Below are 24,115 nucleotides of genomic sequence, written 5' to 3'. Positions count from 1 at the left end.
ACATCGAGGGAAATGTCAAGTAGTTATTATCACAAGAGCTGCAAAAATGCAATGGATTAGTTGTCAACTAGTTAATCGCCATCTATTTTGATAATCGATTAATCAGTTTGAATTGAGTTTTTATGAAAATAAAGTCAAACTTCTGTGATTTCAGCTTCTAAAATGTAAATATTCTTGTTTCTTCTCTCCTCTGTAACAGTAAACTGAATATCTTTGAATTGTGGACAAAAAAAGACATTGGCGGACTTCATCTAGGTCTTCACGAAACACTGATTGGCATTTTTGACTATTTTCAGACATTTTATAGACCAAACAACTAATAGATTATTTGGGAAAATAACTGACAATGAAAATAATCGTTAATTGCAACCCCATTAATCACTACTATCAAAGTAAGTGCAGTCACATGTAACCAAGGCCACTGTTGCATATTTCCGTGTGGGAACCTTTGACGCCGCTGAGTCACTGGCCACAGAGCGCCATCAATGTAACGGTGAGATATCAGCATCCAGCATGGAAAGGACAGGAATGGGTTAACAAGCAATTGGCTTTGTGTCTAGCTCTTCCACCTCCTCCAGCTCAGGAGAGCAGCGGCCCTCAAGTCTCGGTGTGCTGAAATATAGTAGTTGCTGGCAGGGTTGTCCCACTTTAGAGCACACAAACTGCACGCCATTGTGATGTGTAATGAGGGTCTTGCACCGTGCTGTCAGGTGAAGTGCGCTGGTGAGAACGAAATCGGCCTTTTGTGTCGTCTGTGTCGGTTTGGCGCTGCATTGTCATCAGCCAATAGTGTTGGAGAGCAGTCATGCCTAGAGGGCAGTTGCATAATCCCTTGGCACTTCAAGTATGTGTACACTGGAGCAGATCGTAGACTTGAGGATCGGCATCCACCCCTGCCATAAACTGGGCCAAAGTGGTATTTTATAAATAGCGGTAGAGCGTGGGCCGCGGGGCTGGGCTGGGCTGAGCTGAGCTCTGTGATGTCACTCAAAACGCTGCACCACTCCTTGCTTTACTTCCTGTAGGAAACAATCCCTGCTTGTCTGAGACTGTGCTTTAGTTTGCGTCACTTTCTGCGCTCTCCTGCCCTCTACTTAGATGCGCAGGCAGACACAAGCTAGTATTTAATTTTTTTTATTTTTTAATCACAACCAATCCACGGGTTCTCAGTGGTTCCCTCATCTGCTGCACAGCGCAGGGCAGGGCAGGGGTTGGCATGGAGAGGAATGTAAATCATAAAGCCCACACAGTTTGTCTAATAACACTATGGGCAGAGGCACACATAACAAACTATTGTAATACTGTGTGCCTACACAGTTGTTGAAAGGTTGTAAATGAGTTATTCAAAAAAGCTAAATTTCACTCTTCGTTACGAGTGTTTTTATTACTGACTCATATGCAGACACCTGTGTGAATAAGTTTGTGACCTGCTTTTTAATAACACTGTCACTGCTTTGTGTCTACATGTCAAACCAACACACGTTTCTTAATGTTTATCTTGTAAAGTGTGCTTTGCTAATTTGTCAATAAATGCTGGGATTTTTCTTTTTTTCTTTCTTCTTTTTTGTTGTGTGATGCTGCCGTGTATTTCTCCTTCACTATAACACACATTTGAAGGATGTTCTTTGTCCAAAACTAATGAATATGGAGCATAGGACATATTAGGAAAATCTAAGAAACCATGAATATGCCGATAACGATAATAATTAAACAGATATGAAAGTGGTCCCAGTTCTGCCTTTTATTTGGCTTTCATGCTGCTATTGAATTTAAAAAAAATGAAAGAAAATTTTCATTGTCTTTTATTGAATAAATTTAACATTATACTGAACACAAAAGGCACCATTTAAACATTACATCATATAATACTCTATTTAACTAACTAAAAAACTCTTGTAAAAGTGTCTTTCGCAATGCGTTTATTGCGCAGGTTAATATCACGATGACGACTTAAAAAAAATAAAAACTATTAATTGCGCATTCCTAGTCTGAACAAATAATGCTGGACCCTTAAAGGTGCACTACGAGTTCCAGCACGGTTTCAGTGCGATTTAATTTTTGTCTCAAATTGTCTCAAAAACAGAGCTTGCTCGTCACCAGACGTGACCATGCAGGAACTCATCGGGCACGTTTTAAAACAGCAGAATGTTAATGGTTCATACGTTAGAAGAGACTTCAATCTTGTAGTTTAGATGTTGGCTATCATCCAGGTGGGTTAACCTTATTTATTAAATTTTTTTACTAGACTTTATTGGGTTGAATATTTCTTATATGCAGTATTCCTGCTTCCCATTTAAAGCAGCCATAAACCAGTGCAACAAGTCCCAGTATGAAGCTCAGACTCCTGTTGCTAAGTTACAGATCAGTGTTTTCCTATTTTTAGTGCTGAAGACTAGGATTCTCGTTGCAAGAATATATTTTCATTTGGAATTTGATAATTGTCGCAAAATGAATTGTTTCATGCCATTTTGAACTAGAGTAATTAGATAATAGAGTAGAGGAAGCTTAATGCAGAGCTGTCCTCTGGGGGCTCGAGAGTATCTCGACTATAAGATGTCGAGGAGAGGGATTTTATTAATTCACAATGACTCTTATTAAGATAGGATGCCATGCTGAATGCCTGTCTACAAAGGAAAGCCTCTTTAAAGCTGTTTTAACAATTCAAGTGACTTCAGTTTCTACCCAAAAAAATAGGGCTGTTAGATTACAAAAAAATAAAATCATAATCACAATTATTTTGGTCTGTATTGAAACCTTGATTATTTAACATGATGTCTCATTGACTTTTCGAAAGATGTTGCATTTATTGAACTTAAAAAACGGTTAAAACATCAAACAGTGAAAACACCTTGAACTGTGAAAGTTCCCTTCATACTTTAGTGCGCGGAAGCAAAGAAGGGATGGGATGAGGGAGGGGCGAGCTAGCCTTGTTTTGTTGAAGTGCCGTCACCTACCATCCCTCAGAACACCTTTAAAATAACAAACGGATATATTCAAAAATTGGCTGAGTGAGTTTTGTGCAAAATAATTGTATTTCTCGATTGCATGATCATTTTTGTGATAAAAAAAATTTGATTAATTGCCGATGCCTGGGTAGTTAACCTGGTACAGCCCGCTCCCATATATAGATTTACTCCTCAATGCATCGGCCGCGGGTTTGACTCCAACCTATAGCCCTTTGCTCCATGTCATTCACCCTTTCTCCTCCCATTCATGTCATTATCTGTCCTATGAAAATAAAAGCCAGAAATAATTATCTTAAAAAAAAAAAAAACTACCACTACTTTATTACTCTGGTTTGTGTCTGTGTAATTCTTTTTTGCTTGCATGCATGCACGCTTGTCTGCACGTGGTGTTTAGATTCTTACTGGTTTTGTCAGATGTCTAAGGTTGGATGTGTGCTGGTTTGTCTCAGGTACAGCGGCGTCTTCCCCAGCCTCAACATGGCAGTGAAACGCCGGGAACAGGCACTGCAGGACTACAAGCGGTTGCAATCCAAAGCGGAGAAGTATGAAGAGAAAGAAAAAACCGGGCCCGTTATGGTCAAACTACATCAGGTACTGCATCAGTGCACGTGTTGGACCACTCCAATGCTCCCTCTATCTGCAGAGCGGGCAGAGTTCACTTGCTCTCACTGGTTGCACATATTGTTGAACAGGGCGCAATAAGTGGAAAAAGACACAAATGCTGACTGGATATGAACAAAAATAGTTGAGCACATGCATACTGTACATGTGCGCTCCTTCACCCACGCAAGCTACCAGGCTCTCAAGTAGTGCCTTTTCAAAAAGGCACTGCTGCACATCTACAGGCTTGTAATTGAGAATCGTAGACACACACATACAAACCAGGCCACTGCAGAAGCGCACACATTCACAGATAGCGTTGCAGTGTTGCCTATGCTGTTGCCTCTAACACATCCTCACACAGCGAGCCACCCACACACATTGAGAAAAGCACTGTCAGGGGAACAAAGCCTTGAAGAGGCCCCTACATCCCTGCCCTTTAAATCCCCGTGCACTTAAAGAAATGATCCTGACAAAACACTCGTATGCCATTTTGACTGGCCATGTGTGAAGAAAACTGACATGAGGAGACCACACCGTCACGCAGGAGATAAACAATATGTTGTAGTTTTAATATAGCAACTCCTCCCCCCCCCCCTTTCCCGTTAATAAAACTTCTCAACCTCTCACAAATATTCATTGTGCTTTCCATATCTCCGTGCCTACAGTAGACTACCCACTAATGCAGTCACACACAGATCAGTGGTGCTGGAGTCCACTCACAGCCAAGTCTGCCCACATAACCCACTCCTCCTCATTGTGGTCGTGATTACAGCCTTTTTTTTTTTTCTACTGCTTCTTCGTGGGAATTAGGCAAATATATTTCTGAACAGTAAGAAAGACACTAAAGATGGCTCGTGCTGTGCAGGTCGTGCTGTGTTTTTAATAAACGATCTGCATCTGAATGATCAGTTCTCGATTTGTTTATTCCTGAGATTGATCTTTTAAGAGCCTCCGTTTTAAAGCTAGAGTGAAGAAATTGGTTTCATATTAAACTAGATGGTCTTAGGAATCCATGTTATGCTAAATAACGCTCCAAAGTTATGGTAAACGTTGGCGAGGAATAAACTGCCATGGCCACTTTCACGGATGTATTCCTTTAGGTTTCCGCCACTGCACCACACCCTCCGCACTAAAGAAAGCACATTTTAAAAAGTAACCGCTTTGTGTGCAATTTTTTAATAACAGGGTTCATTGTGCAATTTACAGCATTAGTTATGAGAATCTCTCTCTCTCTGTAATATGCCTATTGAATCCATAGATAGATAGATAGATCGATAGAATCAAATTTGGACATTGAATCGATTCAGGAAATCAGTGGAAATACCCAGCCCTATTTCATGGGTTGGTATTTGTTTTTGTCCAAATCTGCCACTCTTTGCACTGGTTTTTGTGTAAAATGGTGTGTAAATTACAACACAAGCTGACGTGGTGTAGTGAGACGATGTTATGTAAAGTTAGAAGGGATGGTGAACCCCTTCTCCTCCACACCCCAGGCCAGAGAGGAGCTGCGACCGGTCCGGGAGGACTTTGAGGCCAAGAACAAGCAGTTGCTGGACGAGATGCCCAAGTTCTACCAAAGCCGCATCGACTACTTCCAGCCCAGCTTTGAGGCTCTCATCAGGGCGCAGGTTCGTGACCACCCTTTCCCAGAGACACACAAACAACAAGGCGCTCACACATGCAAATTTTAACAATTATTTATGTCAAAAGATATAACACAAACTTGATCAATTTTGATCATATTTTGATTTGGAATTGAATGTGCAGTGTTCCCAATGCAGTGATATTATGTAATTAAAAGCTATTCTAAGGATTATTCACTTTTTTTCGCCATATATGACGGCTGCCTATGAAAGCAGACTACCTTGCTTGTTGTTTAGCCCTTACACACACACACACACACACACACACACACACACACACACGACTGCAACATACGACCCTACACAAATATTTTGTGTGAATAACCGAACGTTAATGAAAAGCATAAACAGTGCCGAAATAAGTGTCAAAACCTTTTTTTTTTTACTTTGAAAGGATGTCAAAGTTTAAAGGGGGAACCCCCCCCCCCATCAAAAAGGGTCAAACGTTAAAAGAAACATTTCAAACGCCAACTGAACTATTGATTGGCCAACAGCACATTCAGATCAAACCATTTAACAAGCATTCTCCGAATTGGACAAGAGAACGATAACATCATTTATGGTAGGATTATGCCAGAACGGGCAAGTAGGTTGTTATCTTACTTGCCCGACGTGGCGTTTAGTTTGGTTGGCGATTCATTCAATAGTTGAGGAATCGATTAATCGTTGCAGCTCTACAGCCCACAGTGTCTGTTCAGCCCTGTGAGGGTTGGTTGAACAGTGGATGAAGTGTCTGATAGAAGGGAGTGTATAATCCTGGCAGTCTGTCTCCCTCCACGCTGTCCTAATGTGATTAACCCCCCGTGACGGCCCACACTGCTGTGTTTAGCCCAGGAAGGCCTCCTCTGTCTGGCTCCACTGCAGCCCTGCAAGTCTCTAACCTGGATCTTCTCTTAAAGCAGCTGGGCGTCTTAAGTTAGCGCCAACGTGTCCCCCTCCTCCAACCCAGACCTGCCTGGCCTTGTCATTTCCTCTTTAGGACGGTCACTGGCACACTCCTAATTACTAAACTAGATTATCCTAATGACAATTATAGGGTTCTATGATGTTCTTTGAACTTTAAAAATAGCAATTAGAGCAATCAACTATAATAGACATTAAATATCTTCGTAAATCTAAGCTCAGGTCTTTTCTCTTTTAGGGTTAAATCACATTTTTTTTTACATTTTTGCACGCAAGAGCTCTTATAAGTCACATGCATGCTGTTTTATATCTACAATATCTTTATTCATGTGACTCACGCACATGAATGAGCATCTACACATGTTTACACATACACACAGCCACACGTGGGTGGCCAGTGGACCGCTGGACCTCGTCCCCAGCCTCGCCGCATGTGCTCGGTCTCATCCTCCACTCCCTTCTCTCGCAGCCGCTGTTACTGCTCAGCTCCCAGCGGCAGCAGGGAAAAGGCACAAAGGCTGCCTTTGTTGAGCGCCTTCAGCTTGACTAACACCAGTCCTGCAGAGCAACTATCAGCGGGACACTTGGCCTGACCTGTCCACCTGTACAGATGTTGATGAATTGAGACATTGTCTTAGTTTTTTTCTTCATAATTTTGCGCTGCGTGTTCATTTGTCCTTTTCTCAGTTGATTTTCATTGTTTCCTGAAACAGTTTTTAAGGACTTAGTGGAGAGAATGCAATATAAAAAATGATTCCTTATCTCTTTAGGCCAATAGGTCAAAGTGCAACATATTTGTGTAAATATTAAGCAGCTGGGGCTTATGGTATGTTAAAATGGCCAGACAGAAGTCATGTAATTGAAAGCTTTGCTTCACCCCTCCTGTTTGTATCGTAGGTGGTCATAGGCTGCGTTTACTTTTCGTGGTGAGTAGACTAATTATAATAGCAGAGTGTCGTTGCTCCAGAGGGAACTCAGACACTGATCTGGTGTACATTATCATCACTGGTCATATGGACGTTTCCGATGGCCCTTTCAACAAGCCATTTTGGGGGGGAAAAGAATATCCGCTTTACCCCCACAAACAGCAGGAAACCAATACTTATGGCCCACTCATGTGGTTTAGGTGGCAAATATTGATATAAACACATAAAGGTCTTTCATACCGAGCACTTAAAAGGCTTGTTCAAGGTGGTTTAGAGACAACTTCAAATCTGCTCTTGACAGAGTCAGGCAAATGTTATTTCTATACAAGATGACTCTTAGTTTATTTCCAGCTTGACCTAGCCATTATTCTGTTGTTCCGTTGTTAGTGATAAGTAAGCATTTCTCCCATTGTTTACTTGGTTGATCTTGCTGTTTCAGCCTACAATAGGCACAGACACACATGCAATTTCCGAAAAGCCAGCGATGCCCCCTTAAGAGCATGGTATCGTATGCGTCGCTGCATGAATAAATATTGAGGTGTGTGTGTGTGTGTGTGGGTTTAAAGGAGTTTTATTTCTGAGTACTTTCATTCTCTGCCTACTCTTCTGGAGTCTTGTAATGTGATTAAAGTCTATTAATCATCAAAGCAACTCTCTAGGGAGCCTGACTCATGAACTAAGGGGAAGAAGCAGAGGTGGGAAGTGTCAAGAAAGCTTTCAGTGAACACTCTCTATCTCTTGTTCAGATTGGGAGAGAAAAGCAGGGTCACTACCAGCTGAAGTGCTGGGTTTTTGGGGCTTTGTCGGACTTGTTTGATATCTGTGGGCTCCCTCTTCGCCTCTCGAATCACTTCTCATTAGCAGGGTTGAAGAGGTATGAGAGCAGCAGCTTCAGCCTAGTGTAAGTGAAAGCAAGGTTAGATTGTGCGAGTGCAGCTGAGTTTGGATATAAAATTAGTTTGGAGTTCTTTTTGGATGCGGATTGGCCTTGTCGGCTTTCTGTCAGAGGACAGACGGGACCATTTTTTCTGCCATCAGACTAAATCTTTTTCCCTTTTCTCTTTCTACCACTCCAGGTTGTCTATTTCACCGAAATGTACAAGATCTTCAGCGAGTTGACAGACCAGATCGACCAGGCAGGGCTGACTGACGAGCAGAGGGAGAGGGAGACCGAGGCCAAGCTCAGCGAGTTGCGTGCTCTCTCCATTGTCGCCGACGACTGAGGGAGAGAGGCCAAAAAATGGGGAACGGGTTCCTTTTAAATGCCTCTCTGAATGGATTGCACTCTTTTCAGGCTCCTTGGCACACTTCAAGTGGACAGCATTGGCCTTAACCTGATCGTCAGATTGTTTCCTAGCGGCCCCCCCCCCCATTCCTCTTGCACTACACTCCCATGCTTCTTTCTCTCCACAGAGACTCTCTGCGACTCAAACTGCTGCAGCTGAAATGCCACATTAACTAAGCCATCAGCCATGTGCAACATTATAAGCCAATATGTCTTTTTTTATTTATTTTTTTTGCTAAGGGAAGGAATCAAACTGGTTCTCGTCAGAACTAATTAACAGGGTTACACTTCTTGGTTTCAGAGATGTCTATAAGCATTTGTTTCTAAAGAAGGAAATGAGCAAGTAAACGTTTTCTTTTTATTATTATTAATCTGCAATTTTGCCAACAATCTGTGAAACAGTTTTTATTACCCAAGTTTGAAATGATAAACACTACAGACACTGTTTTGTAACGTATTGTAGGTTACCGGCAAGAAAATGTATGTCTGTGTTTTTGGCCTTTGCTGCTTATCTCCAAGTTTAGCTCTGTGCCATGTTGTGTGAGGGCTGTGTGTTGGGGTTTACAGGATGATGGTGGTAACGTCACCTGTGCATAACGTGCCTACTGTTGTCCCGACTGTGGATGTAACATGAAAAAAAACTTCACTTGAGTGAAGTGAGATTGTAACCGTGCAAGCAGCAGTGTTGAAAGGTCGACCACTCAGGCTGCGGAGAGAACAAGTCGCTGTTTGAGTCTTACCGCTGTCCAAAACAAAGGCTGGTGCTCCCTCTTGTGGTAAATACTAATCATGACACACCATTTCCTTTCATACACACACACACCTTCCATCCTTTGTTTTATTGTTGGTAGTTTAGATGGTCTGTTACTAACCCTACACCAGTGTTGGAAGACAACTTTTTCTTCTTTTTGTTTTTGGGTCAAATCATACGGTCACTGTTTCCACCTTTATCAGGTATTCCCCCCCCCACAAAAACACACTCTGGTTAATGGAGGGACACAGTGCTGTACACACACTGATCTCCCATATCATGTTTCTTTATAAAGGTGTCACACCAAGAAGTTAACTATTTATTCTTTGACATACTTTTGAAATTATTGAAGCAAATGCTTAGTTGATTGACCGTCTGTGTATTGTTTGAGTTACACGTGTGTATTAATGTTTTTTTCTAATTAATGTTTTTATGTAATTAAAGAGTTTAAGTGGTAGAGATTGTTTTTTGTAACACACATAAGTGAATAATACTTTAACGCAGTGGGGTTTAATTTAGGTTTTTTGAAATGTATTAACACTACAATCTGTTAAATGACAATGTTTCAGCCATCATCTAAATCAATCATGAAATAAATGATCTGTGAGAATAGCAAACATGTCTACAATCCTACTTAAAGCTGCAGAGATTGTTGAAGATGTTGTCAACTTAACCGCCAACTATTTTGATGAGCTGTCGTTCTTTTATGAAAAAATAACAATTCTGACTCCAGCTTGATAAATGTGAATATTTAATTTAATGTATAATAGTTTCTTCTCTCCTATCTGACAGTAAACTGAATATCTTTGAGTTGTGGACAAAACAAAACAAGCCATTGGAGGACGTCATCTGCGCTTTTTGGGAAACACCTATTCACATTTTTCAGCCTTTCATGTTAGAAACCAAACAGCCCTAATCTTAATGTTGTGATGAGTTTAAGTTTAAATATCCACTTTGTATTTCTCAGGGTGAAAGCAGGCGTTGTTGCAGAATTTAAATCACACACACGATTAGTCAGGTACTAATCTTTATTTCTGTTCAGTTTTACTTTACTGGAATTAGTCAATGTTCTGTCAGCAAATCTCAATATAAGCAGTATGTACAGTTCAGCAATTATTTTTTTACAAATCAGCTTCTTGAAACCCTCGTTAGTGTTAATTGTTTAACTTCAGGTGAAGGGTTACATGCTCACACTGGTTTATGAAATTGTTCAGTACCGATTAGAAAAATACACGGGCAAGGCACTGTTGGATGTGTGTGATTTTAACTTTCTTCTCCTAGGTCCCCCCACCCCCACCCCCTTGTTATTGGGAACCAATAACCTGTGTGTGTGTGTTAGAGTTACTAAGTAGGGTCCTTCAGATGGCTGTCTTGCTGTACATGCTTGATATTTGTTCCTGGAAGACTCTGCGGATGTCGACGCGTCTGCTCTTCAGAGTTGGGGTGAGAAGGCCGTTGGCGATGCTGAACGTCTCCGGGTGCAAGTAAATGTCCTTCACCTGAACGAAGAGAAACATGAGGCACAGAAAAAATCACACCAAAGGTCAGTATTGGGAGGTTAGTAGTAAAGCTGTAACCAACCGTTGTTTTCATAGTCCATTAATCTGTGATTGTTTTCTTGTTTATGGGTTAGTTGTTTGGTTTATAAAATGGCGAAAACAGGAGGATCCGTGTTTCCCAAAAAGCCCAAGATGACGTCCTCAAACATCTTGTTTTTTCCACAACTCTAAAGACATTCAGTTTACTGTCACAGAGGAGAGAAGAAACTAGAACATAGTCACATTCAACAATGTCAGAGAATCTGAGAAAATGGGACATGACAGTCTGATTGGGTTATTGCACGTTACACCCAAAACCCACCTATGAATTAATGAAGAAATTATAAGAAAGTACAACCTTTTTTCCGCAGTTAAACCACCAAAAGTGGATTTGTACACACCCTAAACCCAACCGCGCCACGCGCTTCACGCCGTGCACTTAGATGGTTAGAATAGGGCCCATTGTCTGTTAATCAAGTCCTCTACCGTTGTCACTATTTATATTTTACAGCGGTACATGGTATTAATTAACCCATTAATAAAATAGTTGGGGATACAGTTGCCAACTAATTGATACATCTTTGCAGCTCTAGTTAGTAGCTCATAAAATCAACCAAGTCTAATGTCAGCAGAGTTTTCTCACTTGTTCAAAGGACTTCAGCCCCGCTTCCTTCCCCACAGCTGTCATGTCCTCTAAGACTGCTTTCTTTAAATCCTGTTGAAAGACAAATTTCTGCTTCAATTGTTATGGAATGCCAAAAGTTAAATGGTGATATAATGAAATTGGTCTTTAGATGACGTACAGGATTCTGGCACAGCTCTTCGTAGGATCCCAAAAACCCTCGCTCTTTAGCCCAGTCAACAAACACCTCCGGGTCAGGTACAACTATGCCTATGAGAAAAGACTGGAGACATGAAGCACAAGAGAAAAATCAAAACGTTAACCTGTAAGAACAGCATTTTACTCACTGTAGGTTAACTGAATATGAATTGCATTGTACCTGTAAACTATCTCCGTGCACGAACACCTGCAGCACAGGAACACAACGCATGTAGACATTTTCTATCTTCTCTGGAGCGATGTACTCTCCCTGGGACAACTTGAAGATGTGCTTCTTCCTGTCAATGATGCGTAGCGTCCCGTTCTGGCAGAAGAAAAGGTGCAGACGTACACATTTGCTGACTTACGTGAGAGACTAGAAGATCAAGTTCATCTTTTTTAGGCTGAGTACTGTGTGTAATCTTACTGGAAGCCACTGGCCTACGTCTCCACTGTGCAGCCAGCCGTCGCTGTCCAAGGCTTCAGCCGTCCTCTCTGGGTCCCTCAGGTAACCTTTGAACACGCTGGGGCCACTAATACAGATCTGACGGGGACAAAGATGTGAAAAGAGTTTGTTGATGTGAAAATGTGATCGCCGCTTTAGGGGAAGTTACAGGAGTCGGGTTGGGAACCGGAGGGTGGCTGGTGAAAGTCCTCATACGGACCAAAGTATGGTGGTGGACTGGTAGCTGGAGAGGTGCCAACTGCTCGGGGTGCCTCTCCATGGTCAGGTTCAGAAGGGATTTGGGGAATGGCAACACACAGAGAGGGTGTGGCTCACTACCGTTGACCCAGACTAGGAGTACTGTGATTGGCTGTAGCTTATGCAACTTTTTACTTTTGATTAACTGAAGGCCTCCTCTATGATTTTTTTCTTACCCTAATGGTGGAACATGATAATCCAATCACCATCAGTGCAGCATCTGACTTTGGTTGTTGATTTTGAAGGTCTGAGGGCCGAACCATCATTTAAAATAAAGAGAAATGCATGTGTAGCAACATGTTTTTCTTACTTTCAAGTCTACTTCCAGCCATCAGCAGCTCCTGACAGCCCTTCATGTTTTCCTTTTTGTTATTATGAATAGTACCATGGCACCTTAAGACTCTCTCACCTCTCCATTTCCGTTCTTAGCAAAGTAGTTCATATCAGGGATGTCTATCAGCTTCACCTTGGCGCAGGGCAGCGGAGCCCCTACATGACCTGACAAAGACACATCCACACACCTGATGAGGACACGATTAACCAGCGCTAAAACACAAGCAATTCAGAGAAAAAAAGGTGGATGAAAGAACCGGATGACGTTTTACCTGCGCTCCAGTCTCCGGGCATAGAGAAAGTGCAGCCGGCCGTGCACTCCGTCTGTCCGTAACCTTCAAAGATCAGACAGCCCAGAGTGGCTCTGAGGAAGGACAGCACAGTGGGCGAGATGGGTGCTGAAGCGGTCAACGCAAACCGCACGTTACCTCCTAAACTGGCCTGAGACACAAGAGAAGCAGAATTTATGTGAGAGTTTAAATGCAGTCTTAGTGTGGGTACAAGCTCAGTTTCTTTTTAACAGTGTTTTTAACCTAGGCCATATTTTCCCATCTGCATTGACCAAAACGGAGCCAAATTCTTATGCTGTGCATGCTTCTCCAATACACTCCCACAGGACCAATATGCTCTGGGTGGATTTGGCATTGATTGCTGGAGTAGTTGAGCTCCTCTTGTGGAGTTTGGATACAAATGTGTTGACTATTCACAGCAATGCTGGTCTACATGTGTTAAGTGCTGTAAAATAGAACAGAACACTGTAGAGTCCTGGATTAACAGACAATATGCCATTAAACACTGAAAACAAATCTGCAGTAAAAAGGAAAGATTTGTTTTTGTTTAATGGTAGAGCTGCGAAGATTGTTCGATTACTTGTAAACTATTTGGATATTCAGTTTGAGTCCTATTCTGATTCCAGCTCCTTAAATGTGAATATGTTAAGTTTCTTTTCTCCTCTGTGACAGTTAACTCATCATCTTTGAGCTGTGGGTAGACATTAGAGGACGTCATCTTTGGCATTGGGAAACATTTAACCATTTTCTGACATTTTATAGGCCAAACTAATCCATTAATGGAGAAAATAATCAACAGATTAATCAACAACTAAAATAATCGTGAGTTGCAGCCTTACTTGCGGATAGATTTTCTTTACTGAAGACCTACATTGATAAAACAGAGAGGAATCTAAAACGGACCTGAATCCTGTTGAACACCAGTTTGTCCCACAGACTGTTGTTGCGTACGACTCCACTGCTGAGCTCTGCCTGCTTCCTCCTCACAGCGTAGTGAAGCAAGGCCCGTCGCAGCGGAGAGGTCACAGAACCCAGGATCTGTGTGGAAACCAGTGAACACAAAACAGAACCGGCCAAGAGTTACGGCGGCCTTCATAGTCGTACAATCACAAAAACATGTCATAGGGTCACTAATTAACAGGGCCGCACCGACTTTGCAGGAGAATAATGTTACACATTATATGTTTTTTTGTCTAATTTTCAATGCTGCTACGTGTACCTAGGGCCCTATTTTAGAGATCTAAGCACACGGCGTGACGCGCCTGATGCAGGTGCATTTAGGGCGCGTACGAATCCAGTTTTGCTAGTTTGAGGGCGTAAAAAGGTGTGTGTGTCAGGCGCATGGTTCAAAAGGGTTGTACTTAGTGTCTATCAAGTGTGTTTTAGTTGTAACATGCAATCAACCTATCAGAGCGTTCTCTCCCATTCCCTTTAAAATGCTCCATTTTGGAGCATTGCTATTACGATGGAGGATTTGCACCGTAATATTTTTGTTTGTGTGCTGCTGCACTTCTGTGTGTGTGTTTGTGTGCAACAAGCATTGTGTGTGGGCTGTGCATAAGCCTAGATGCATTAATGCACTGTTAAAATAATGATGAAATGCTGCATTATTGACTTTAGAGGCTTTTGCGCGATCACTTCCCGCTGCCTCAAGATAGCAGCAATACACCCAGAATGCACCTGAACACACGTCCCTGTAAGACCAGCAAGCCCATGGTGCACTTGCTATTCAACCGACGTGGGCGCTGGACGGTCTCAAAATATCAAGACACTTGATAGGTTCTTGCACTGCGCCGGGTGCAAGATGGGGGCCCATAGTGTTACACAGACGCCCACGGGCCCCTCAGTGGTGGTCATGACAGAGGGTCACGTGCGCCACCCAGATTTATCATGCCGGTCCGGGGGATTCTCTAATCCTGAGGCCTCCACCGCCCTGAATCTATTTACTGACCTTGTCATAGATGCGATTGAGCAAACGAGGCACAACAGGAAAGAAGGTGGGTTTGAGGGTTTTAATGTCATCCATGAGAAGAGAAATGTCGCCTTGGTAGAATCCTACTCTCGCCCCGTGGCAGAACATAGACACCTGCGACAGAAAAGACTTCATTTAGGTAATTACAAGGTTATTATAGGGAAATCAAACTTAAATAAGCAGTGAAAAGTATATTAAGTGAAATGAAACTTTACAAAAACTAAACTGAAACCATGTTATATTTATTTATTTAGGTTTAAAAATAATAAAAGACAAGATGATGAGTCAGGCTGACTAAAAATGGCAAAACTTGGTTTACACACAAACACACACTACAAAAATGTAAAAATGTTAACAGCTATTTTGCATATACTTTGGATATATTTCATTTATATATTATATATAATAAGGTCCGTTACATTCAAGCAGTTGCCAAACAAGTTGCTACAAAGCTAATAAAGAATATCAGCTCAACACAACTCTCTCATTCATTTCTCAGTATGAATGTTCAGAAGACTGTGGCGTCCGGTGACCCTATAATCACCTCTTTTACATCCTCCGTGTCCTCCTTGGCTACTAGTAACTGTGCGGAGGCGGGGTTGGGGGGGGGTGCCACTACTTAAAAATTCAAAACCAACCACCAAGGCAAATTCCTTACCTTTTATTGCCAAGTCAGTGTTACTGACTTGGCAATAAATCCCTTCCTGGTTCGGATTTCTGATTCAAAACGAAAAAAAAGAAAAGAAAAAAAAAGGGGAGAAATGCATCCGCTACCTGAATCATCCTCTCGAACATGTGGGCAAGGGGCAGGTAGGAGATCGACACATCCTGCTGTTGGATCTCAAACGAACCCTGAGAGAGAGAGAGAGAGAGAGGGGGAAAGAGGGAGAAAGGGGGAGAGAGAGAGAGAGGGAGAGAGAGAGAGGCAAAGCACAGGGGAGAGATTACATTCAGGAAGCAGGCGAACGTGCAGAATGGCTTTTTCAACAGCAGTTTGATAGCATAATCTCTGTACCGGGGGGGGCAATTAGTTAAAGTACCTCGCAGTGACAGGGGCAATCAAACAGCCAATTAATCATACCATTAGACACAGCGGGGAGAGGGACAGGTTTTTTTTTAGGAGATACTGAGACACAAACAGATGGGAGCTGCGAGGCTGTTCTCAATTAGACAAGGAGGTGGAAGAGTAGACAGACCTCCAGGATCTTAATGACAGAGGAAGTGTTGGAGGCGATGTTGCCGTGGGTGATCATGGCTCCCTTGGGCTTCCCTGGATAAATAAACACAGAATTATGGCAGTGCCATAAAGAGAGCTTGTTAGTGGGCACTCGAGGACACTTCTCTAATGATGTGAATGAAGGATAATTACGCCGAGAGAGAGACACGGTATGGAAATCAAAGGCGGTACCTGTGGTTCCACTGGTGAAGCAAACCACGGCCAGATCCTCGGGCTGGGGCGGCTACAGCAGGCAGCAATAAAACATGAGACTATGACAACAGGCTTCCTCTACAAGTGAGTGTTAATGATATCGTATGGGACAGGAGCAACGGGGAAACTGTCATCCTGGCATTTAGAGGGGGGTTATCTGTTTACTGGAACCAGTCTGATGTGGTGGTGTGGTGTAGCAGCTGAGAGACGATGTAAACTCACCACAGGATCTTTGAGGTACTGCCTTCCCAGGTCCTAAGACAAGAGGGGACAACGAGGAGTTCTTCATTTCAATTTACACATCACCATTGGTGACTAAATTAAAGGGGAGACATTTAAAGGCATTACAGGGATTTAGTACCCGTTTGCTTTGTAGTCTGGACAGATAGGCCTGTGTGTAATAACACAGTGTTATTGACTAGTGTTCCTGACTGGCTAGTAGTCCTTACCTAGGTACTGTCAGGGCCCACATACTCTGTTCCTGACTGGCTAGTAGTCCTTACCTAGGTACTGTCAGGGCCCACATACTCTGTTCCTGACTGGCTAGTAGTCCTTACCTAGGTACTAGGACTCCCAACAAATATGTAACAGAAGGGCGATGCCTCACTCTGTAGCTAAAACAGAGAGCTCAACACACAAGGTGACAAGAGGAGCTGCAACTATGTGCAGTACAACAAAAATATGTTTAGTTTTTTTTAATTAAACCTATTCTGGTACAACCTTTGAATACAATTATGAACCTGAAAATGAGCATAATGAGTACTTTAACATATTCATCTAAACAGCCCCTCTGCCTCCGTTAGCTCACCATCAGCTGCTCCAGCTTCAGGACCTCCATCTTGCAGTTCTTCGCCCTCTCCACGAACGCCTCGCTGAACTCGTTGAAGAGGACCAGGCAGGAGAGCTTCGGCGTCACGCCTTTCTCCTTGTTCTCCAACAACGCCGCCGCCTTCTCCTCCCGGTCGCAGATCACCAGAGAGATCTCCGCTAAGAACGCCGCCGACATACATACACAGTTACTAAAACAACAGTAGTGTGTGTAAACTGTAAAAAAGGAATAGTTCACCCCAAAGAGAGAGAACAGTCATTTTCTACTGAGCGTCTTTTACATTATGATCCTACGGAGTAAACTGCGCCTTCAAAAAGTCATGAGTGGGTTTTTTTGGTTTTTTTTCTGCGTCTCAGGGCGTCTTCTTGAAGTTCAAAAAAGGTCAAATACAGGAAAGCACTTTTTTGACTAAATACCAAATGACAAGCGGTGTACCCAGACCTGTCGTTTCCATAACAGCAAGAAAAAATGGAGTCAGAGCACAGCGAGGTATAACTGGCAACTAGCTTTGTTTAATCTAATCTTAGCGCCTCTCTCTAGCTCTCTTCTTTCTCTAGCTCACTCCACCACTTTGTTTTATATAATTTCTCTCTCTCTCTCTCCACCACTTTGTTTTATAACATTTCTCTCTCTCTCTCTCTCTCCACCACTTTGTTTTAGCTAAAGTTAGCACCTCTTTCTCTCTCTCTCTCTTCCTTCTCTAGCTCTCTCCACCACTTTGTTTTATATCATTTCTCTCTCTCTCTCTCCACCACTTTGTTTTAGCTAAAGTTAGCACCTCTTTCTCTCTCTCTCTTCCTTCTCTAGCTCACTCCACCACTTTGTTTTATAACATTTCTCTCTCTCTCTCTCTTCCTTCTCTAGCTCACTCCACCACTTTGTTTTATAACATTTCTCTCTCTCTCTCTCTCTCTCTACCACTTTGTTTTATCTAACGTGAGCATCTCTCTTTCTCTCTCTCTCCCACTTTGTGCATACATTTAATTGAGTGTTATACTTGTTTTGCAATTTTCTACTCCACTACTCTAACATGACTTTGCAGATGAAGATGGTTCTGCTGTTCTGTTCACGCTGTCTCCTTTATATACTCCCGATTATATAAAAGCTAAAAAGACTAAAACTGAAATCAGTTGATTAGTTTATTAACCTGGTAATAATTGTTTTTTGTTTTAGTTAATATACGTCTATCTGCTTATTTTACTTTTCATTTGAGTTTTGTATAAAAAAACACGTGTTTTTCATGACTCTCAGACTCCAAAAACATCTCCCGGGTGGATGACCTACTGTGTGTGGCTCACCACTGTGGTCTGATGCTTTGATTTGATTGGTTGGCAGACCGGCCAAAGAATGCATCTTTTGATGGAACTATTCCTTTAAATAAAGATAAATTCCCATTAACAATGAACAGAATCTTTGTGTTGTTGTTCTCACCCAGGTTGAGGATGTGGACCATGGCCTCCAGGCCCAGGGTGTCGTACAGAGGCACCACGGCCATGGAGAAGGTGTAGCACGCCAGCTCCGAGACGATCCACTGTGAGCAGCAGAGGGAGACAGCGCAGCACGGTTAGCACTCACTCCCAGCCTCCACACACTGCTGAGCACTAGTAGATATCTAGACATTAAAGGGAAACCACCGTTTCTTTCAACCAGGACCCTATTTTCACATGTTTTTGTGTCTAAGTGACCCATGGGAACAACAATCTTTGAAATGAGTCCAGCATTAAGCGAGAACAAGCTGCAATGTGAGTTAATAGGGCGATCGTCGAGCTTGTATTTAACTTCACAAAAGTGCTTGTTTGGACGCTGACAGACTAAGATTAATATTCATAGTATCTGACATTATGGGAAGGATCCCTTCAGAGAGAAACCCTTAAAACGTCTTTGAGACTCTTCTGTTTAACCACAAACAGCTCTGAAGTCACTAGCGCTAATCCCACCAGACTCCTTTAAAAAAGGTAATACTTTAGGCGTGTATACAGCCAACATATTTTCACATGAAATCATAACTGTGTGTTTATTTCCACCAAAACTAGAGTTGTGACGGTTGGAAACGTGAAAAGATGACCCAAAACGTCTTTACATAGTTGGATTTTGTTCCTGTCAACTTTGAATGAAGTGTGTTTTACGAAGTGTCGGACAACATTATGGAAAGGATTTGTAAGGAGGTCAAATAATAATTAATATTACAAACTCATAATAGTACAAAACCTTCAAGAATTTTTTGGACAATGGCATTACAGTGAAGTCATTTTCTGAACTTGCCAGACAGTTGTAACCGTTCTACTTATGTGTATTATTTACTTTTACCCTCTTTGTCATTAAATCCACATTACTGATGAATATTAATTAATATTTGTGAAAGCACCAGTATTCAACCTAACAATATCGCTGAAATACGACATCTCAGGGAACAAATAAAACAAACGCTCCCTGCAGAACCAGCGGCAGGTCCTCGGGTCGTACCTCGGGTCTGTTCTGTGCAAATATCCCCACAAACTGCTGCGGGTTGGGCTGGCAGCCCTTGGCCAACAGCCCCGAGCCCAGCACCTGGGCCCGCTCAGCCACCTGAAGGATTAAAAAGAATTAATAAAACACTCCGTCAACAACAGCAAAGACTGAACATGTTACACCGAAGGGCTGCGATGACTGGAGAACTGGAACGTGTCCCACCTCAGTGTAGGAGATCCACTGGTAGGGCTGGCCCGGCTGTCTGAAGCCCAGACACGGCTCGCTGCCTGAAGAGCACGAGACACATGTGACACCTCAGTTCAAACACATGCAATATTCATAGTGTGCTGTCTGTTACTTTTTTTACTTGAATTAGAGACTTTATATCTTGAATATTGCCGCCGTTGGGCGAAAACCAGACCAAAAAAAACGACCAGAACGACGACCTGTCACATTCACACAGCTCCACATTCACATCTGGAAGCTGCCACGGTCGGATCTGCTGCAGCTGGCGGCTCCACGGCAGCGGTCGGGGTTTAAGGCCTTGCTCAAGGGCACCTCGGTGGTGGTGATGAGGGAGGGACAACTGACAGGAGAACCTTTAAGCCACCACTGGCGTTTTGCTTTTCAGCAAATAAAAAAAAAAAATCAATTGGAAAAAATTTTGTTTGGCAGTCTGATGAAGTTGCCTCGTCCCCGTTTTAAATATTTGTAAAAACCCACAGACAGACGTAAAGGGGGATCAGTAGACCTAATTTACTAAAAGAAAGGAACATCTCAACATATGGAAGACAAATATGGGGACAAAGTTCTGCTTATGACCCATGTCAGGTTACTGAAATTTAAACCATCTTGCTATCTAACTGCTATAAAACAAGCGTGATGTTAAGTGGAATTCTATTGTGATGAGTAACTGTAACTATTTCACACACCACAGGCTGGTTCAACGGATAAAGGATAGAGCCTGACAATTTGTCCCTCACTTTTCACTCTCGGTACGACGTTCTCAAAATCCCTTCACTTGAAAACCAAAAACTTTGAGCTAGCAAGCTTTGGGAAAGTTTTAGGGAAAATTTGAATGGTGCAACACGTCAGCCTGCTCGGTTCTTTCAGGGAATGATGTTTACGGCATTTTCTCTCTAACTGGGACATTTTGGGACTAATTGCTGTGGACGTACACATAGAGATACACAGGTAAGAGCTAATCAGGTGCAACCATGTATCAGCTGATTTAAATAGCTCACTTTACTGTGTTGTGTTAACAGTTTACTTCCTTTAATATTGGATGTTTTCTAGTTCCTTGTGGCAGCTGAGATATTCATTCTTTTGTCACTTCTTTGATTTGGTTTCACAGTCAAATTAAGGATCGAGTTCAATAAAGTGCGTTGTGAATGCGTCGGCACCTGCGATCCTCAGGCCTCTCTGGAACATGTCAAACACCGTCCTGGTGTCATCGTAGTAAAACTCCAGCAGTGTGTCGTCTTTAAGGAGAGCCGATCGTCTGCAGCTGGGATCTCCCTACAACAAACATCACTATTACACACTTTAAAGGCTAACTGAGTTTATTTCAGCCTGGACCGTATGTTCCCATGCATTGGTGTCTAGGTGACTAAATCTTTGTTAAATTTATTGAAATTGGTCCAGTATTGAGTGAGAACGCACACCTTCAGTCTGTGTCCACTAAAGGTTTTTGGTGAAACAAGCTGAAATGTAACTTAATAAGGAAATTATCCAGCTTGTACACCTTCACAAAAGTGCTCATTTTGCAACTGACAGGCTCAGATTATTATTCTAAGTGTCTGACAACATTATGGAAATAATCCCTACAGCGATAGACCTTTTGTTAAAGAGTAAGATCTTCTTAGTTTAACATGAAACCGCTCCAAAATGGCCACCTCCAAACCCACCAGACTCCATTTAAATAAACACTACTTTTAGCGTGTATAGAGCAGCATATTTCCACATATAAATGGGTGAATTATGGGTTTATTTCCACCAAACCAGAGTGGTGATTGTTGGAACAGTGGAAAGACGAACCAAGACAACTTTTAGTAGTTTTATTATGTTTCTGTCGACTTTGACTGAAGTGTGTTTTTACGATATAATTCCCGTTAATTTAAATGGCTTTAATATTTGTTTAACATGAAACAACACAGTTATCACCATCATTAAATAAACAGTAAGTTTATGATTGTAACATATACTTCATTCAAAGTCAACAGAAACTAAATAAAACTAACATTGCACTAACATTGACTAGTTAGTGTAAAGGTAGTGTCAAGTTTACACTTGTGTTTTATCTATTTTATGAATTTTTTTGTTGATGATACTTGTGTTTTATCTATTTAACTGATTTTGTGTAAAGCACTTTGAATTGTGCTGTTGCTGAAATGCACTCTACAAAGGAAGCTGCCTTGCCTTGCCTGCCAAAAGCCGTCTTGGTTTTACATGGGAGTATGCTGGTTCTGTACAAGCTAAAAGTCCTGTTTATTTACATGGAGTCTGATGGGTTTGGTGATTTTGGGTCTGTTTGATGTTTGTTCCTCTTTAACAAGAAGGTCTCTCTCTGTTGGGATCCTTTCCATAATGCTGTCAGACATTTAGAATAATAACCTGAGTCTGTCAGTGGTAAAAAAACATTTAGTGGACGGACACTAACGGTGTGTATTTGCCCTTTAGGGTTATTTTGCAGCCCGCTTTGCACCTACCGATTACAGCGTTCTAGCTCAATACCGGACCAACTTCCCTATATTTGTTACCATTGTTGCAGTTTACATGAATGACGATGCCGACGGCGGCGACTCACATTCACAGCGACAGACTGGGCTTGTAGATCACAGGGAGGACGCATGGGTCGAGGACGGGTCACCAGCCAGTATGCGGTGAGAGACGCCAGGGCTCCGAGACCCAGCAGAGAGGAGGAGGACAGGGAGAAGGACGACCGGGACGGCAGGAGACTCCAGAAGTCCTCCGATTCAGAAGCTTTGAGTCCAGCGCTTGAGCGAAGTGACTGTAACCAGTCCTGGAAATGCATAGCTGAGACAGGAGGAGGACAGAAGCCAAGAAAGAAAGAAAGAAAGAAAGAAAGAAACAAAAGAATGTTTCATCGTGCTGCAATTTGAAAAATGCAGAAGGCAAAGATATATATATATATTTTTTTACTATCTTCAAGACTCAGTGTGCCCTTTAAAGTCACGTTTAAACGTATGTAATTTCCTTCTAATTAGAAAGAAATTGTTTAGTAATTTAAAAAATATAGTTTTTATTGTCACATGCAATTGTAAACCGCACAACATAGTGAACCTTGAGCTCTGCTTTAATCCGACCTGAGAATTAGGAGCAGCGGACGCAACTTGGGATCGCTCAGGGACACTTCAACAAGCGGACTGGAGAAGCCGGGAATCAAACCGCCAACCTCGTGGTTAAAGGACCAGTACTTTCCCTCCGGAGTGGCAGCCTAAAAAGTTCCCTGATTGGGTATTGAACCCCGGCCGCGGCAGTGAGAGCGCCGAATCCTAACCACCGGGAATGGTATGTGTTCTGTTAACGTTTTTTCTATATTCCAGTGAGCCAATGAGCAGCCAGCATGCTTCTACAAAAATCTAACAATGTCTGTGATTGGCTTAAGTAGTAGGAGCTGAAAAACAAAAAAGATTTGTGTCATAATGTGTATTTTTTCACCCTGGGACCAGGTTTCAAAAAAGTTGCACATGCGTCACTTTGCGTCAAGTACATACAAGATGCTAACGAGAGACTTCTGTAATGCCAATACAGTAAAAAAGGACCTACTTAACGAAGTTGGTTCATTGTTGGCTACAAGTTAGCATCAAACACAACAAAGGCTGTCATTTTAATGGTGTTTTGTGCTAATGTTAGCAACCAATCAACCATAGATAGCTACAACATTTTTAAATGATTGCTAGCTTAGCTACAAGCTAGCAATCAAACACAACAAAGGCTGTCACTTCAATGGCGTTTTGAGCTAACGTTAGCAACCAAACAATCACAGATAGCTAAAATGTTTCTGAAATGATTCCCATATTCTGTGATTGTTTGTAATGAGAAAAGTTTATTATTTAATGGATTTCACAAATTTCAGTAGGACACGTTATGCCGTAAACCGTTTACATCTGAGCATGCGCGACTGAAACCTGCACTCGCCTCCCATCGGGGAGGGACGGCCCCTAACAACTGTGCCGGCATGTTGTGGATCATTCAAAGACTAAACTGGATTCTTTAAAACTTCATACAATAGTTTGTCAACAGGTTCACCCATCTTCACATTGAGCTGGAGACAACAAAAGCCTATTCTCTCCTGCCCTGCCCCCCCCCCCACAGTAAACACAACAATCCATCTTAAACACAGAATGCAAGTAAACCTAAACGAGGGGGTTAGTAAAGCCAACACTCGCCCTTCTGAAACTCTTTAAATCCCAGTGTGAAGGGGCTGGTTAGAAGGCTGAACCACACTGGGCCGCAGGCTTGGCACCACTCACAGAGGGAGAAAAAACCAGAAGAAAAGCTGTAAGGGAGGGGGGGAGGCGGGGGGGGGCACCAGGAAGTAATAATGATTGGTTTAACAGAAACGGGAGCCGAGGTTACTCTCAGTCATGTCGCGCCACTCTTTGATTCAGCAGAGGAGAGCAACTCGGGGTGCAGACAGTAGCGAGGGGCCG

General features: G+C 42.4%; 3 protein-coding genes across 3 annotated transcripts in view; 1 reads left to right on the top strand and 2 right to left on the bottom strand.

Moving 5' to 3' along the window:
* bin3 (bridging integrator 3) overlaps window positions 1-8,967 on the top strand; it is a 40,214-nt gene extending 31,247 nt beyond the window's left edge. The window contains exons 7-9 of the mRNA XM_034870916.1: window positions 3,416-3,557; window positions 5,063-5,197; window positions 8,118-8,967. Coding sequence (XP_034726807.1) covers window positions 3,416-3,557; window positions 5,063-5,197; window positions 8,118-8,264 — 424 coding nt within the window. The 3' untranslated portion in view covers window positions 8,265-8,967. The remainder of the gene's footprint in view (window positions 1-3,415; window positions 3,558-5,062; window positions 5,198-8,117) is intronic.
* The window catches only part of kansl3 (KAT8 regulatory NSL complex subunit 3), a 340,892-nt gene that overhangs the window by 152,398 nt on the left and 164,379 nt on the right, over window positions 1-24,115 (bottom strand). The gene's annotated exons all lie outside the window — the stretch shown is intronic.
* Window positions 1-24,115, bottom strand: part of acsl2 (acyl-CoA synthetase long chain family member 2) — a 33,969-nt gene that overhangs the window by 1,750 nt on the left and 8,104 nt on the right. The window contains exons 2-20 of the mRNA XM_034870873.1: window positions 22,246-22,475; window positions 20,843-20,957; window positions 19,662-19,726; window positions 19,455-19,556; window positions 18,423-18,522; window positions 16,971-17,149; window positions 16,385-16,417; window positions 16,142-16,193; window positions 15,930-16,003; window positions 15,508-15,585; window positions 14,713-14,847; window positions 13,665-13,799; window positions 12,744-12,912; window positions 12,548-12,636; window positions 11,863-11,979; window positions 11,617-11,760; window positions 11,419-11,520; window positions 11,259-11,330; window positions 10,400-10,576 (exon numbers count right to left, since the gene is read on the bottom strand). Of these exons, the coding sequence (XP_034726764.1) occupies window positions 10,436-10,576; window positions 11,259-11,330; window positions 11,419-11,520; window positions 11,617-11,760; window positions 11,863-11,979; window positions 12,548-12,636; window positions 12,744-12,912; window positions 13,665-13,799; window positions 14,713-14,847; window positions 15,508-15,585; window positions 15,930-16,003; window positions 16,142-16,193; window positions 16,385-16,417; window positions 16,971-17,149; window positions 18,423-18,522; window positions 19,455-19,556; window positions 19,662-19,726; window positions 20,843-20,957; window positions 22,246-22,473 (2,130 nt within the window). The 5' untranslated portion in view covers window positions 22,474-22,475 and the 3' untranslated portion in view covers window positions 10,400-10,435. The remainder of the gene's footprint in view (window positions 1-10,399; window positions 10,577-11,258; window positions 11,331-11,418; window positions 11,521-11,616; window positions 11,761-11,862; window positions 11,980-12,547; window positions 12,637-12,743; window positions 12,913-13,664; window positions 13,800-14,712; window positions 14,848-15,507; window positions 15,586-15,929; window positions 16,004-16,141; window positions 16,194-16,384; window positions 16,418-16,970; window positions 17,150-18,422; window positions 18,523-19,454; window positions 19,557-19,661; window positions 19,727-20,842; window positions 20,958-22,245; window positions 22,476-24,115) is intronic.

The sequence above is a fragment of the Etheostoma cragini genome, chromosome 5 (assembly GCF_013103735.1).
Source record: "Etheostoma cragini isolate CJK2018 chromosome 5, CSU_Ecrag_1.0, whole genome shotgun sequence".
NCBI classification, from domain to species: domain Eukaryota; kingdom Metazoa; phylum Chordata; class Actinopteri; order Perciformes; family Percidae; genus Etheostoma; species Etheostoma cragini.
This window is presented reverse-complemented; position numbering and strand designations above follow the sequence as displayed.